Genomic DNA, 15,088 nt, shown 5'->3' with positions numbered 1-15,088 from the left:
GCCCGTACCTGGATGGCCGATAAGGCGCCGGTAGGGGGGGGGACTGGATCCGCCTTGTTAATGAGGTATTAAAAAATGAGAGAGAAATATACTTGGTAAGGAACAGCATGGAGAAGTTCTATAAAATGTGGGGATGTTGGTATAGATCCGTTTATTATGGGAATTAATATAAGATTAATACACGTTAAAAATATAGAATAGAAGATTAATACACGTTAAAAATATAGTATAGTATTTTTTTGAAATAGCAACTGAATGAGGGGAAAAAAATAGTAAAAGAGGATGCACAAAATATCGTAGAGTTTACACATTAAGGTCTAGGGGGTAACGAAATGAATTAATTCTGTATATGTTGGGATCAAAATGAGTAAGAATAAAAGATATCACGAATGACATAAGGATAATAAATACACCTAATCATATATATATATATATATATATATATATATATATATATATATATATATATATATATATATATATATATATATATATACATATACACACACATACAGTATTTACAGAATTTCACAATAAGATATATAGATTGTTGAGTATTGGATAAGAAATGTTTATGTTAAAATTGTACACTTGTAATAGAAATAAGTGGTAATGGGTGTGATAATTTCTCCATGATAAATTGATATATACCATAAAGTAGAAATAACCTGCAAATAGAACTATAAAGGCAGGAAAAGGGGAGGCGGGCAGCTTGGTATATCTAAGTCAAGACTTAAATTACAATATGGAGTCAGACCATGTAGGTTTAATGTTTGTATGTATAATGTTTGTATTTTTGTATTCATGTGTATTTTTGTACTGATGCAAGAAAAAAATCAAATAAAAAAAGTATTTAAAAAAAAAAAAAAATTATTTCACTTGTGATTCTGTGTGGAGACATGGAAAACGTTAACGGTTGGTAGCTCTCGAGGACTGGAGTTGGCTACCCCTGGTATATATGGACGGAATTCTATAACAAATTATTTATTGAAACAGCCATTAAAACACCGAACTGTCAGAGTTCTTTACAAGAGCACATAAAGAACATAACTATAAAATATTACCGTATATTCAATTGCTGTCGGAACTGCCGTCTTATTGGAAAGACATCAGTTTCCCTCTTGAATAGGTCAGAAGAGGTTCTGACCTATTCAATAAGGGCTGTTTTTTTCCTGACAGGTCTGAATGCTTCAACCTGTCTGAAACCAGGTGGATTGGTGGCAAAGCCGCTGACGCACCTGCTTTTGTCGGAAACGCAGCCAAATCCGACAAGTCGAACATGCTGATTTGGCCACTGATTGAATAAATAGTGTCAGATCCATTCCGACAAATGAATGTCAGAATGGATCCGACACTAATTGAATATACCCCATACTGTATGTATCAAAACAGGTATCCTTAAATGTGGGAACATGCACCATTTGCAAACACGTTCTTAACAAGACCAAAATATTTTTGGTTAAACAAGGGGGAGCATGGTTGGTGTAATGGTTAGCATTACTGTACTGAGGTTATGGGTTCGATTCCCACCATGGCCCTAACTGTGTGGAAATTGTATATTCTCCTAGTGCGTGTGTGGGTTTCCTCCAGGTACTCCGGTTTCCCCTCCAATCCAAAAATATAATGGTAGGTGAATTGGTTCCCAAGAAAAATAACCCTAGAATGAATGTGTGTGCATGCACATGTGTTAGGAATTAGAGATTGTAAACTGCATCGGGGCAGGGACTGATGTGAATGTTCAAATATTCTCTGTAAAGCGCTGCGGAATATGTGTGCGCTATATTAATAATGTGAGAAATAAATACATAGGCAACTAAATAGTTTTTCTCCACGGTCGCCACTAAAGTAAAGAGAAACACACACACACTGTACACACTATCTGCTGACAGGTGGAGGGCTGGGGGTGCAGGGAGCCAGGTAAGTCGAGGGCAGATGGATGGAGAGGGTGTGGGCAGTGCTTAGCCACATTTAGACCTCACTGCATGTCACGTGGGAGACATTAGTACCACCAACATAAATTATACCGGATGTTAAAATGTAATACCATTTACCTGGATGGTCTGAATGAGGCAGTCTAACCATTTAGTACTATGATACCTTTATCGAATAACTATTTCTCATAGTTCAACTCCCTTGGTTTACTGAGTAAGTGAAAAATAAATGCTGAATTAGCTTTATAATATTATACTTATAGGCAATTGGTTCTAGGGGAAATAAAACGGACCCAATACTAATTTATGGCGTGGGGCATATTATGCACGTATGCAAACCCTACATGCTAGAGCAGTTTTCTACATATGCAGTCATACATTTCCACATTTTCTAAAGACATATATTGTATACCAATACCTCTACACATACATAATATATACAACCATGTAGTTTCCATGGGGAATTCAACTGTTTATTTGGGTGTATAGGCATGCCATATAATTTTAATCAGCTTGTGCGTCCTATTTGCTTAGTTTTACAAATAAGACGCATTGTATTAGAAAAGAATGCATGCACAGATGCCTGGCGCTACCGAGCCACGCCATAGCCTGACTAGAAGGGCTGTTTGGCACACAAGGAGGCTAGATATATGTGGACACATCTGTAGCAGCAGTGACCAGGAAATGGAAACCACCAGGCGATCCTGCAGTGCTAAAAGTGGAGGCATCAGGGCCATTTGGGGGTAAGACCCTGCTGATGGGTGAGCAGTGCGGTGACCAGGATAGAGGGGTGGGGGGGGGGCGCAGATCATGCAGGAGGGAGGAGGCTCAGTCTCTTTCTATATGCTGCTTGCCAGTGGAGGGGTGGGATTCTGTGCTCACCCCTACCACACCCAACACATTCCATGCTCAGACCGCTCCATCCAGCTGCTGGTAGCTTCTGTTCTCCAGACTGGCTGGGCACTGTGCAAGGACTGGTGAGTTTAAAGGTCCCAGTACTGATGTAAATGGTGTAGCCTGACCATTACAGATTTACAGTGGCACACAAACCATGCTGAGCATGACAGAGCCCCAATTGTCAGCAGGAGTTCCAGTAACACGGCAGTTGATGTGAAATTTATAGAATGCGCTCCAGAGCCCTCTGCAGTGGGTAACATTTTTTGCTAACCCTGTACTCAAATTTTTAACCTTAATTATCTAGGTCAGGGATATGCAATGTGCAGTCCTCCAGCTGTTGTGGAGCTAAGCACCCCAGCCACAGTTTTAGAATGCCCTATTAGCAAACAGTGGCAGGCCATACTAGGATGTGAAGTTCCTAAAGAAGCAACATGATGGGTGTCCCTGCAGCTCAAATGATTCCAAAATGTCAAGTGCACACTGATAATGATGACTGAACGGGATCAATTAAATTGCACATATCCATGTAACCCAGCGGAAAAACAAATATCCAAATCAAGGGCCTGATTCAGAGTTGATCGCAAAAGCAAAATCTTTCTAAAATGGGCAAAATCACATGCACTGCATGTGGGGCAATTGTAACACGTGCACAGAGGATCAGATACGGGTGAGGTGTAATCAAACTGAAATCTAAATTGCAGTGCAAACGTAAAGCCGTCAATATTTACCCTTCACAAAAAAAAAAAAAAATAAAGAACGCTTCCAAATCTAATAGAGGGTACATACGGTGAAATATGCACTATTTTTCTATTTAATTTTGCTTATAGAAGCAACATCAAATAGAACATCGAATACATTTGATGTAGATTCGATCCCAATGCACGTTCCTGTGTAGTGGAAATCGAATAGAAAAATAGTCTTGCTTATAGTACTATATAGTCAAATCAAATGCATTTTGCGTACAGTTCGAATACGCAAGCAAAATCGCACCGTGTGCACCCACAATAACTCTGCTCCACCTGCATTGCACCTGGTTTTGCCCATTTGATAAAGATTTTGCGATCAACTCTGAATCAGGCCCTTAGTTGTGTACACCCAATGCATGTGCAATTATGGCAAATTTATATTTAATTGTACATTTTTATCCAAGCAGCTTGTTGATTAAATTCCCGTTATAAAGTTTGCTAGATGTGTACATTTCTCTGTCAGCTCATAAAATCATGGGCAGATTTAAAACAGGCTGGGGTCGTTTTTAGATTTATGGTGGCCTTTATCCGGCCAAAACTGCTCTGTGCACAGTTTTTATTAACCCCGAGCAGCAAGAGTGTTCAGGGACAATTAAATCGCCTCCATCAAGGATTGTCATGCATATTTCCACAATCCTTATTGCCACCTCAAAAAAAAAAATTATATATATTTTCCCTGGGTACTGCTACACCAAAGAATCAGGCGGCACTCAGTTAGTAGTAAATCAGATCAAGTATATTGTGCAAAATTCACATATTCATGCCATCAACGTTTCAAGACCGGGTCGGTCTTTTCATCAGGATGCGTGCAATAAAGTGCAATAGTGCTAAGAAAGAAACAAAGAAACACATATATACATATACATATATACATATATATATATTTTTTTTTTTTTTTTTAAATGAAGATAAATTCTCACATATTCAATTTGTCCAGTTTAGCTTTGCTGCATAAATATGGCCACATTAACACGAAATGCCTGGGCAATGCAGCAATGAAAGAGTGCATAAATGCTGAGTGGGAAGACCAGAAATGCAGCCCAGAGCATGACTAATAGGCCTATATACAGTGGTACTGTTGCTAGTCTATTTGTTTCCTAGTAGCTTTCAGATTGTATGCGGAGAGCCTTTGCTCTACATTCCAGGATGTTTAGATCAGTGCTGGGCAGGTGCTGAGGTAACCAACTGAGGTGTTTTACTTCCCTGGTCTCACTGTACTCCCAGAGGCAGTTAGTACAAGTGTGTTGCTGGTACACTATGGTACAGCTGCATACACTTGGATCAGCAGAAGTGCAGCAGCAAATACTAAATGTTGTTTAGGGTATGCAGTCCCTAGGTCAGTGATTGCTAACCTTGACACTTCAGCTCTTGTTGAACTACACATCCCAGAATGCTCTGCTACAGTTTTACTATTTGGCCATGCTAAAACTGATGCAGGGCATGCTGGGATGTGTAGTTAAACAACAGCTAGAGTGTCAAGGTTAGCCATCACTGCCCTAGGTTGATAGCAACTAGGTCAGCACCTAAAAATGGTCGACATTGACATTGTCAACATGAATAAGGTTGAAATTAGTTATTCGCCTTTTTTTATAGTTTACTATCCAAATACGCATAGAGTGAGAATATAATAGTGTGTAAAGCGCAGCGAGGCACCGAGCCAGAAACGACGAGTGCAGCGAGCCATGTTTCCACACCTTATTCATGTCGACCTAAAGCTTATTTCAACCTTCTGTCAATGTCGACCATTCCTAGGTGTTGACTTAGCCAATGTCGACCACTGGTGGTCGACCTAGTCACTGCTGACCTAGACATGGTCTCTCATCTATACCAGGGGTCCTCAAACTATTTGCTCTGGGACCCCATCAGACAATAAAAATAATTATGGGACCCAGTGGCGTAACAAAAACTTTTGCTCTTCCCCCCCCACTGGGACAATTTCGTCGCCCCCGCCGGGGCAATTTAGCCCCCCCCCCTGTTAAAAGTGCGGCGGCGCGGGAAGCGCTTCTAACATTGAGATTCAGCCAATCAGCATGCGCCCAGTGTTTTCAAAGTCACAAGCGCTTCCCGAGCCGCCGCACGGCGGAGAAATCGCGTTGTTTCCACTTCACTGCATGGACCCGGGCATTGTCATACTCAGCGCCGCAGGGACCTCCAGGCTCTCCCTGACCACAGGTATCCCTGCGCCGCACGGACCCCCCTGCCAGCTCCCCGCTGCACCCACAAGCAGTGGGGAGCTGGCGGAGAAACAATAGTGCCCGCAGACCCCGGCGCCTCCCCGTCACCGCGGGGGCTACGGCCCCATAGTTACGCCACTGATGGGACCCCAGCAAGTTACTGCAGAAGGTCATCACATCACATCACATGTGTAGTCAGCAGACAGCACATACATGGCAGCATTATGGAGGCACAAAATGATGGGAGGAGTCTACAATAACAGACAATTCAACAGATTTTTCAGACTCCTTGAATCACTGGAGATTAGAAAAGTCATCAGTCTGATGGTCAGCAACATGGAGTCACGACCCCATGCTGAGACCCACAGTTTGAGAACCGCTGATCTATACCATAACCATTGTTTATCAGAAGCTTAGTTCATAGTTAAACATACTTAAACTTATTCCTAACACTATTATAAAATCAGCCAATTTACCATATACAATGGGCAGTATTCAATGGTATACCTAAAATTGACATTTATTGCTAGTCTTGGGGATGGATTTGGGGCGCGGCTCCCCTTGGGTTGGTGTGGCTGAGTTGCTTTCGGGGTGGCACACCCTAACATTTATTTAGCACTATTTATTTCCCACTAATATATTATACTTTCTAGCACTTCACTTTTTAACCTCTAGCTTCTGCTACTTTCTTATTAATACACATTTAGCTTAGTTTTTCATTTGTGTGCTGCCCTGGGGTGACTGGCCTATGCCAACCTTTTCGGGGTTCCGCGCCCCAGATTCAAACTTAGTATTAGGGACCCACCAGAAATGAGGCCACCGTGAAGCTGGTTGGTGGGCAAATATTTCTTGGCCAATTAATATACCAAGAGCCTCTATTATTGATTAATAATATGGAGTGTGCATCTGCACCATGTATTTTTCTTTGCAGAACTACAAGTCCCAGCATGATAGCACCTCATGTATCTTGGGTGTGCATTCTAAGATCCCCCCCCAATAAGCAGTATTCAATGTGGCCAGCGAGGGGGTTAAACGGCGGGGATCGCAGAAAATGTTCTGGGGATATCCTTTGCTGTCAGATGATGTCAAAGATTCCCACAAACAGCGAGGTTCACGGCTAATGCAGGGAGCCTGCTGAATATAGAGGTGAGCCTCGCTGTTCTGGCGGCCGCACAGGCAGTTTCCACGTTGCTGTAAAAACGGTTCAGTTGAACACGGACCATGCGAGATGTGACAGGGAGCAGTCAGCACTTAGCAAAGGTTTTCAAATAAAGTGGATTAGTCTATAAAATGAGGGATATTTGGAACAAAATAGTAGGAAGTATAGTGTAAAATATACCCCCTTTAACACCAAACTTTAAACCTCGATTATTGCTGGAATAACCCAGGTCCAATCTGGTGTGCAAGTGTAGACAGGGGTTATGATACCCAGGTCGTTCCAAAAGCACACAGAAAGCCGGAAACATCAAAGAGGGGGGGGGGGGGGGGGGTGTAAAAAAAAAGTGAGTAGGAAAAACCGGTCACCTAATGGCATCAGACAAATAAAGCAGAGTATAGAGGTAATAAATCAGACAGCCAAGTTCATCACTGGAGATTACTTTAAAATGAGAACCGTTAACAAAAGGGAACCCTTGCCTTCTGTGTCCTATGTGCTATGAAAGTTCCTTCATAATAGGGAAGAAGGAGGCATAATATGGTGGTGTGGTACAGGGTTCTGACAGTCATCAGCCCGACGTCAGGATCCCGACTGGTCGGACTCAGACAGCGTGGCAAGCACAACAAAGCCCCTTGCGAGCTCTCTGCTCTCGCCACCAATTCTAATCTCCCTCTATGAGGTCGTGGACCCCCACGAGGGAGAATAGCTGGTGGCCGTCGGGAACCCGTGCGGCGGTATTTTAACAGTCGGGATCCCGTCAGGCACCCATAATATTTGTCCTTTCTACTGTCCATTTTAAACTGAGTTTTGGAAACAAAAATTCAGGGAGGGGACTGAGATTAAAGGCAGGCATTTTTAAGATAGTTCTCATTTATTGGAGTGCTTTTGACAGCTTTTGTTACTTTAAATGAGATCTATACATTTATTTTTTTTTTTCACATGGACATACAGCACCAAAGGATGATGTCAAAACACTTTAAATAGATTTTCAGTCACTGCAGACACAGATAGAAATAGGATTTTAATCTTAGTAGGCCCAGGTCTACTCATACAGGAAACCCGATGATCATGCCTCCTTGAGATCTCTTTTCCCCAATGACTAATTAGTGCTCAGGTATCTGCTCAAAAGCAACAAACATCACAACAAAACACTCAGGGCGGGGGGAGAGGAGCTAAGCCTTGGAGAGTGATAGAGCGGAGAGAAATAAAGTACCAGTACGGATTGGCTTGTACTTTATTTCTCTCCAATTTATCTCCCTCCAAAAATAGAAAATCTGAACCTCAGTATGGCTGCTAGGACTTCTAATTTGGGAATAAACAAGTGGTCTATTCCTAAAAAGTCATACATTTTAGGCTTATTCTGCATTCCTATCTTAATGCATTTAAATAAATCTTCTTTTGGATACTATAATCATTTATTTACATAGCACCACGATACAGAGAATACTTGTCACTCCCATTGGTACCAGCCCCATGGGAGCTAACAGTCTAAATCATACTTATCTACTCTCCAGGCCCATTGCAAAAACTCGTGTGGCACTCAGGGCCACTTGAAAAATGAGAGTTTCCCCAAGGAAACGGACGTCCACTTATCGGGTGAAAAGGGTGGCCAATGACGTGATTCACTATGAATGGTCACAATGACTCACTCATGCAACCACACCCTCACCACATCAGTCTCTCTCCCCACCCCCTATGCAGATTAGACTTTAGACCAGAATGACTAAAAACTCATGATTCTAGTGCTATAAGCTAGCAACATTAACTTCTATGCCATCGTCTACTTTTATCAGCCATGAAAAACTAAGCACCTGCACCCAATTGTAATTTGTTGCCACATAAATTTTGGGCCGGGGTATTGCGCTGGCATACAGAAAGTCTCAATGGGTTGGTGTAACAGTTTGAAAGAGCCGGAAAAGAGGGATCCCCTACAAAAACAGATTTCTAACTATGCATCAGGATGCATACAGGCAAAATTCAATATCTAGTATAAATAATGCGAAACTAAATTTGCTCTCAATCACTATAATATTCGATCATTTTAAAAATAGTATATTGCCGGAAATCGGGACAGATTGCGAGATTTACATAAACCCAATATTCCCCTAAGTCTCCAATGTTTAATGTGGAGCAACACTGGGTATGTGCAGATCCACCCTTACAACAGTGGTCAAAGTGCCCCCAAAATATGCTCCGAGATTGTCATGTTGTTCATATTAGGTGGTGGTGTCGAGGCGTGCTCCAGAAAAGTCAAAGCTACTGTCTGCATCCTTGGAAATATAGTACCAAAGAATCTCTGAAACACTGTCATCTGCTGGCAGAGCGTGAGACTACATATTTCTCACACATGCACAAACACAGAAGGTAGCAGACTAGCTTTCGAAGCTTTTGCTTCGAGCGGGCTTACAGACACACACACACAAAGGTTGAGTGTCCCTTATCCAAATTACTCCAAAAACCATATTTTCCAGAATGTAATTTTTTTTGTTCTTGCTAAAAGTACTACTCGGACATCTGTACCTGACCCCACTGGGGACATGATATGTAACGCACTAAATACATGCTAGAAAATTATTGCTTGGCATGCTAGGTCAGTGCTTGAGATAGTACAAACTTTGTTTCATGTTTTTAAACCTTGTTTCATGCACAAATAAAATCTAATTGTGTGTGTTTCAGGTGTTTGATGTGCTTATACAACATAAAATCAAAGATATCTCTGAGCCGAGCGGTGCGGGGGGGGGGGGGGGCTGCGCGCAGAGAGGCAATGCGTGGTCAACGCGGCTAGGGGACCAGAGAGCCGGGTAGCGTAGGGGAAGCCGGGCAGCGGGCACACATAGAAATAAAAAATAATAATAATAATAATAATAATAATAAGTAAATGGGCAGCCAGTGAGAGAGCTCTCAGCCAATCACTGGCTGCCCATTCATTTGTATGTGTTTTTTTTTTCTCTACGTGCACCCGCTGCCTGGCTTCCCCTATGCTACCCAGCTCTCTGGTCCCCTTGCCGTGTTCACCGCCAAATGCGCCCACTGCCTCTCTGTGTCTCCTGCCCGGCTCTCTGCATGCAGCCCCCCGCCTGGCTCCCATCTTCCTATACGCCGCGTTCACCGCCCACTGCACGCCTCTAGGCTGCACATAAGATTTACCAAATCTTATGTGCAGCCCATCCGACCTCCCGACTCTGACCCGATGCATACAGGACCACACATCAGGTCGGACGGGATGTCTGCACATGAGATTTCAGCCGATCCATCTGAATCGGGACCTTATTCAGATCGCTTCGCTCGGACACAAATTCAGGCAGCGTTGTGTGTATAAGCATGCGCAGAACCATTTCTGCGCATTTCTGTATGCAGGAAGCTTGCGAACTTGGTGAGAAGTCCGGTTGCCGAGTGCTTGCTTCTGGCCTTCCGAGCAGGTGGTAGAGAGGGGCGCCTGGGAACGCATGCGTTTTTATTTTTTATTACAAAGACACACACACAAAACTGCTAATTCTCTCTGCACAAGTTACATCTGCCACACCTGCAGTGCACATGGTTTTGTCCATCAAAAAGCGTGAACTAGAATAAGGCCCATTGTGACGAGCAGCCTGCATCTGCCCAAAGCCTTGTCTACCCCTGTTACCAAGAGTTGTAAAACTGTTTAAGCTGGTTACAGTATTTTCTTTACATGTCTTTTCGGCCGGCCTGTACAGATGTAATGTTAGGCATTATTTAAAAGTGCTAAAGTTTTATATTATATTGTTTTTATATTTTGATATAGAAATTGTTTATCAATATGTTCACACACAACAGTACATTTTGTGGTGTAAAGCACTTTATTGTACATATGAATAAAATATGTACATAAAAACAGAAATGTCTTGCTATTATTATTATTATTATTATTATTATTATTATTATTTTATTAAATGGGGTATTATCCATGATAAAATCAATGCAGTGTGCTGGGGGGAAAAAGGCCTCTTTAATGAGATCATCTTTACAGCCAATCAGCGGAATTTTTACAAACTTCCCAAAAGACAATCAAAGCTGCTCTTAAGGTCCATACACACTGGGCGACTATGCCCAGTGTGTACAGACAGCGATGATCGCATTCATCGCTGGGGGGAAAGCCACTCAGTGCATACACACTGAGCGGCTTTCCCCCAGCCCGGCGCCGATGGAGGGGGGAGGACGGCGTTGCATAGTGGATCGCTATGCAAAGCCGTCCTGAAAGCCGCTCATCTGCTGGTATAACCAGCAGATCAACGGCTTTCCCGACGATGTTGCAGAAGCGCGCACCAGCGCTTGCGGGCCATACACACTGGGCGGCTTTGAGCTGAAAGCTGCTCAAACCTGCTGTTTTAGATTCCAAACACTTGTTGGCAGGCAGACCAAAAGAAGCAGTGTGAAAGGGGCAGACACGGGAAATTCCCGGGTCTGAGGTGCAGTATGAGGGGGGTCTGTGAGCTGAGATGCTCTGTGCCCCACTAAAAATCCGGCAAGAAAAAACAGGTTTTTGCAGGGGCGGCAATGAGAACATGGTATAACTAAATTAGGCTATTCCTCTAAAGGGAAAGGGTAAATGACAGTGACATTGTGGATCAAATGTAACAACCTGCTTTACATTACTATGGCAAATGTTGTTTAAAGGGGCAATCATAGAAAAAGGCAAAACTAGGTCGGTTTAGCTACTTAAATAATTGGTCCTTTAAACTCAGCAGAATTTACAGTTCAATTTACCCTTTTATGTTAGACACTATCGCATGAGACATGTAGTGTAAACCGATACATGGAGTATCAACAGAAGACACTTGAGTAAAAGAACACTGAAGGCGCCCACACACTACTCCGAATTGGACGAGAAACTGACCCAAATTGGAGATGTTTGACATCCCCCTCGGGTCCAATGCTCGGTCCCGTGCACATCAGACGAGTCGAGGGTCGGATCTGCTGCCCGTCCAACCTGGCCCCCCTCCTGGGCTTGCATGTGGGGAAGGTTTGGGAGCAGCTTGGATGGCCATACATTGTAGTAGTCTATGGCCAACTTGAGTTTTCCGATCACAAAATGAAGGTCTATGACAAAGACATTTACTTAGTGCATGTTGCGGATGTGGACCTTTTTGGACACCACCTCCACACTGTCATTTGAGGGGGTGGAAAGTGGGAATTGGCAGCAATGTGGGTAGGGTCAGTAGGCTGAAGTTTTACCTAGGGTGCAAACAAGTCTTACACTAGCCCTGACTACTACTTACCTTGAAATAGATTTAGAGGGGTATTTAATGTTTGATTCCGACTGTCAAAAACGTTCACAACAGGCAGAATCAGAGACAATCAAATGTTAATTCAACCGTCTGTATTCAATGTTCCCTATGTCAAAATTCACGTGTATTTTGGATGAAAAGAGCCACGGATCCAACAATCCATGAACTGTTCTCAACCATGTAAATTTTACTTGTTAGAAAGTTGAACCTGACCGGCATCTATGCGGTCGAAGATGGCCGCATTGAACAGATGTGTGCCTATATTTGCGCACACTGAATACCCCCCCCCCCCCCCCCCATAGTTGAGAAACATTATGAACAACAGATAAAACAGTACTTCCTCATCTTTGCGGCCACCGCTTACGCTATGGAACTTCGTACTGTGTCCACACCACCATAATATCACCTTTAGTAAAGTTGTGACGAGTGAAGCGGCGCAAGCCACCGTGCCCAAAGTGTGGCGAGCGAAGCAAGCCTGCGAAGGGACAATGATGTTTGCCAAAAATCCTTAAATAGCAGTTAAGTATCGGCTAACATAACTGGCATAGCGGTGGCCCGCAAAGACGAGGAAGTACTACTAAAACACTGAGCTATAGGTTAGGAGAGAGCATTGCCGACCCATAATAAAAGCACCACAAGCCTAGTAACCACTCATCCCAGTGTCATTTGTTGGAGAAAATACAGATCCTCCATCACCGTGCCCTACTCCAGACTCACCTGTTCCAGGGGAATGTGCAGGAGTTGGCTGAGCGGCTGCAGCAAGGTGGAGCCCGTGCTCCGTGGAATCATGCCACCGGGAGTCCCCATCATTCACTTCGCAGCAACCAGCATCCCCTGCTGCCGGTTCTGGAACCCGGGCACCGGCGGGACATGTGCGCACACACAGCGGCAGCACACCCAGGAAACCAAACAAACCGTCTCTGTGGCGGAGATAAGTCAGAGCCCGGCCACTCCCTGCCCTCAGCAGCACGCCCAATCACAGGTGCTGCGGGGGATCCGGGTGCGGCTGCTGACACCCGCCGCTGCCCTCCGACCTGCTCTCAGTCGAGAGAGCCAGCGCTGCGTGCATACGGGACGGAGGCTGGAGCTGGAGCGTCCGCTTTGTTGGGCAAATAGAAACGCCCGACCCGGTACACAGCGCTGGGGCTGCTGCCTCCTCTCTACGGTGCTGGTATCTCTGTTCCCTCATTATAGCTCCTGCCTCAGGGTGCCGGGGCAGGGTAGGAGGGCTGCTCTGTGAAACATGGATGATTTCTTTAACTTGCTGGTGTTGCTGGGTGAGAAACTGGAGATAGAACTATGTAAATCCACGATGTAACCCCCATAAAAATAAGTGGTACTTATGTATTATAGCAGCGCCCCCGATGTGTATCACGCGATGTTTTCATCGCGTCGCATCACTTTTTGCCCCCTATGCGATGAAAGATCGTATAAGCACCATAAAGGGTGCTTTTATGCACCCTAATGGGTGCTTACAATGTGAAATGCACCCCACGCCACCCCCCCCCCACTATAAACGTGAACCCGAAGCGTGGCGAGCGGCGGCGGTACGCGTCCTCCGACCCTTTCATACCCCCACTATCCACGTCGGCGTGGAGTTGAGAATAGAAACTGTGGCGAGCGCACCGAGCCCGAAGCGTGGCTGCGCTCGCCACGCTTCGGGCTAGCTGCGCTCGCCACACTTTCTATTCTCAACTCCACGCCCACGTGGATAGTGGGGGTATGAAAAGGTCGGAGGACGCGTACCGCCGCCCCTCGCGGGCTCGCTGCGCTCGCCACGCTTCGGGTTCACGTTTATAGTGGGGGGGAGTGGCGTGGGGGTGCATTTAACATTGTAAGCACCCATTAGGGTGCTTATACAATGTTTAATCGCATTGTATGGCATTGTATGCCATGTACAATGTCATACAATTTTAAAATTGTATGACATTGTACAGTATCGCGCGATATCGCGTCACATCGCATACCATCGTATGCCTTATGGTATGCGATGCGATGCGATGGGCGCCGCCAAAATACACAAGTACCAAATAAGTTGATGCGTGACAAAAAAGGGACAATATAAATGACAAATTAACTTAATCATGATGAAAGCTGCAAAGACGGGAGTATGGGTCATATTGTCAACCGTGTCTGGGGCAACACCAAAGGTCCACATGGGAAAAAAGATGGATACAAACAAAACACTGACCCAAAGGCCCTTATTCTAGTTGCCCCGGTCGGATGCGTATTTCAGATGGCCACCGAGTGTTCTTAGCCCCGTTTACCATACGGATCACACAGACCGTCCGAATGCGGTAAGACGCAGAGCGAATGGATGTTTCATGTGAACACCTCTCCCATCTGTGGGAACCTCCCCCATTATCTGATGGTCGCCGACCATTGAATGAACGGTCAGGCAGCCCTGAGTGCTCCAGACCACTCAGACATTTTTCCATGTGAAAGCAGGGATATGGGCTGGCATCCGGCTATTACCATACATACACCCAGCGTTTTCATGAGTACGCATATGGTAATGAGCCCAAACAGCCCTTCACGCCCCTTTCCACCCCCTGCTTGGATGGATCCGTACGATCCTTTAATGCACAGAATTAACGCCGTGTTCGGATGTGCAAGCACGAACACAATACATCGGCCGTCCGACCGAACATGCAGCCATCCGACTCAATCAGAATAAGGGTCAACGTTTTTTTGTTTTTTATTGGTGTTCGTTTCTACATCTGACCACATTGGACCCCCAATTAGTGTACGGCACCCCCTTGCTTCTGCCCAGGTGGCTCACTACACTACTACTGCACTCAGCACACTTTACTGTTCCCAATCATAGTTCATGTGGATGGTAAAGTATGAAAAAAAGGGTACTGCCTCATCTTTGCGGCCACCACTTACGTATCATCATCGTTCGCTCGCCACGTTTGGGCTCGGTGGCTTTCTCCAC

At 44.6% G+C, this 15,088-nt stretch overlaps 1 protein-coding gene across 1 annotated transcript in view; it reads right to left on the bottom strand.

Annotated features, from left to right (window-relative positions):
* Positions 1-13,205, bottom strand: part of MBOAT1 (membrane bound glycerophospholipid O-acyltransferase 1) — an 81,014-nt gene extending 67,809 nt beyond the window's left edge. The window contains exon 1 of the mRNA XM_083187851.1: positions 12,868-13,205. Within this exon, the coding sequence (XP_083043977.1) occupies positions 12,868-12,960 (93 nt within the window). The 5' untranslated portion in view covers positions 12,961-13,205. The remainder of the gene's footprint in view (positions 1-12,867) is intronic.
* Between the last annotated feature and the right edge of the window lie 1,883 nt (positions 13,206-15,088).

The sequence above is a fragment of the Crinia signifera genome, chromosome 5 (genome assembly GCF_055691185.1).
Source record: "Crinia signifera chromosome 5, ASM5569118v1, whole genome shotgun sequence".
NCBI lineage: Eukaryota > Metazoa > Chordata > Amphibia > Anura > Myobatrachidae > Crinia > Crinia signifera.
This window is presented reverse-complemented; position numbering and strand designations above follow the sequence as displayed.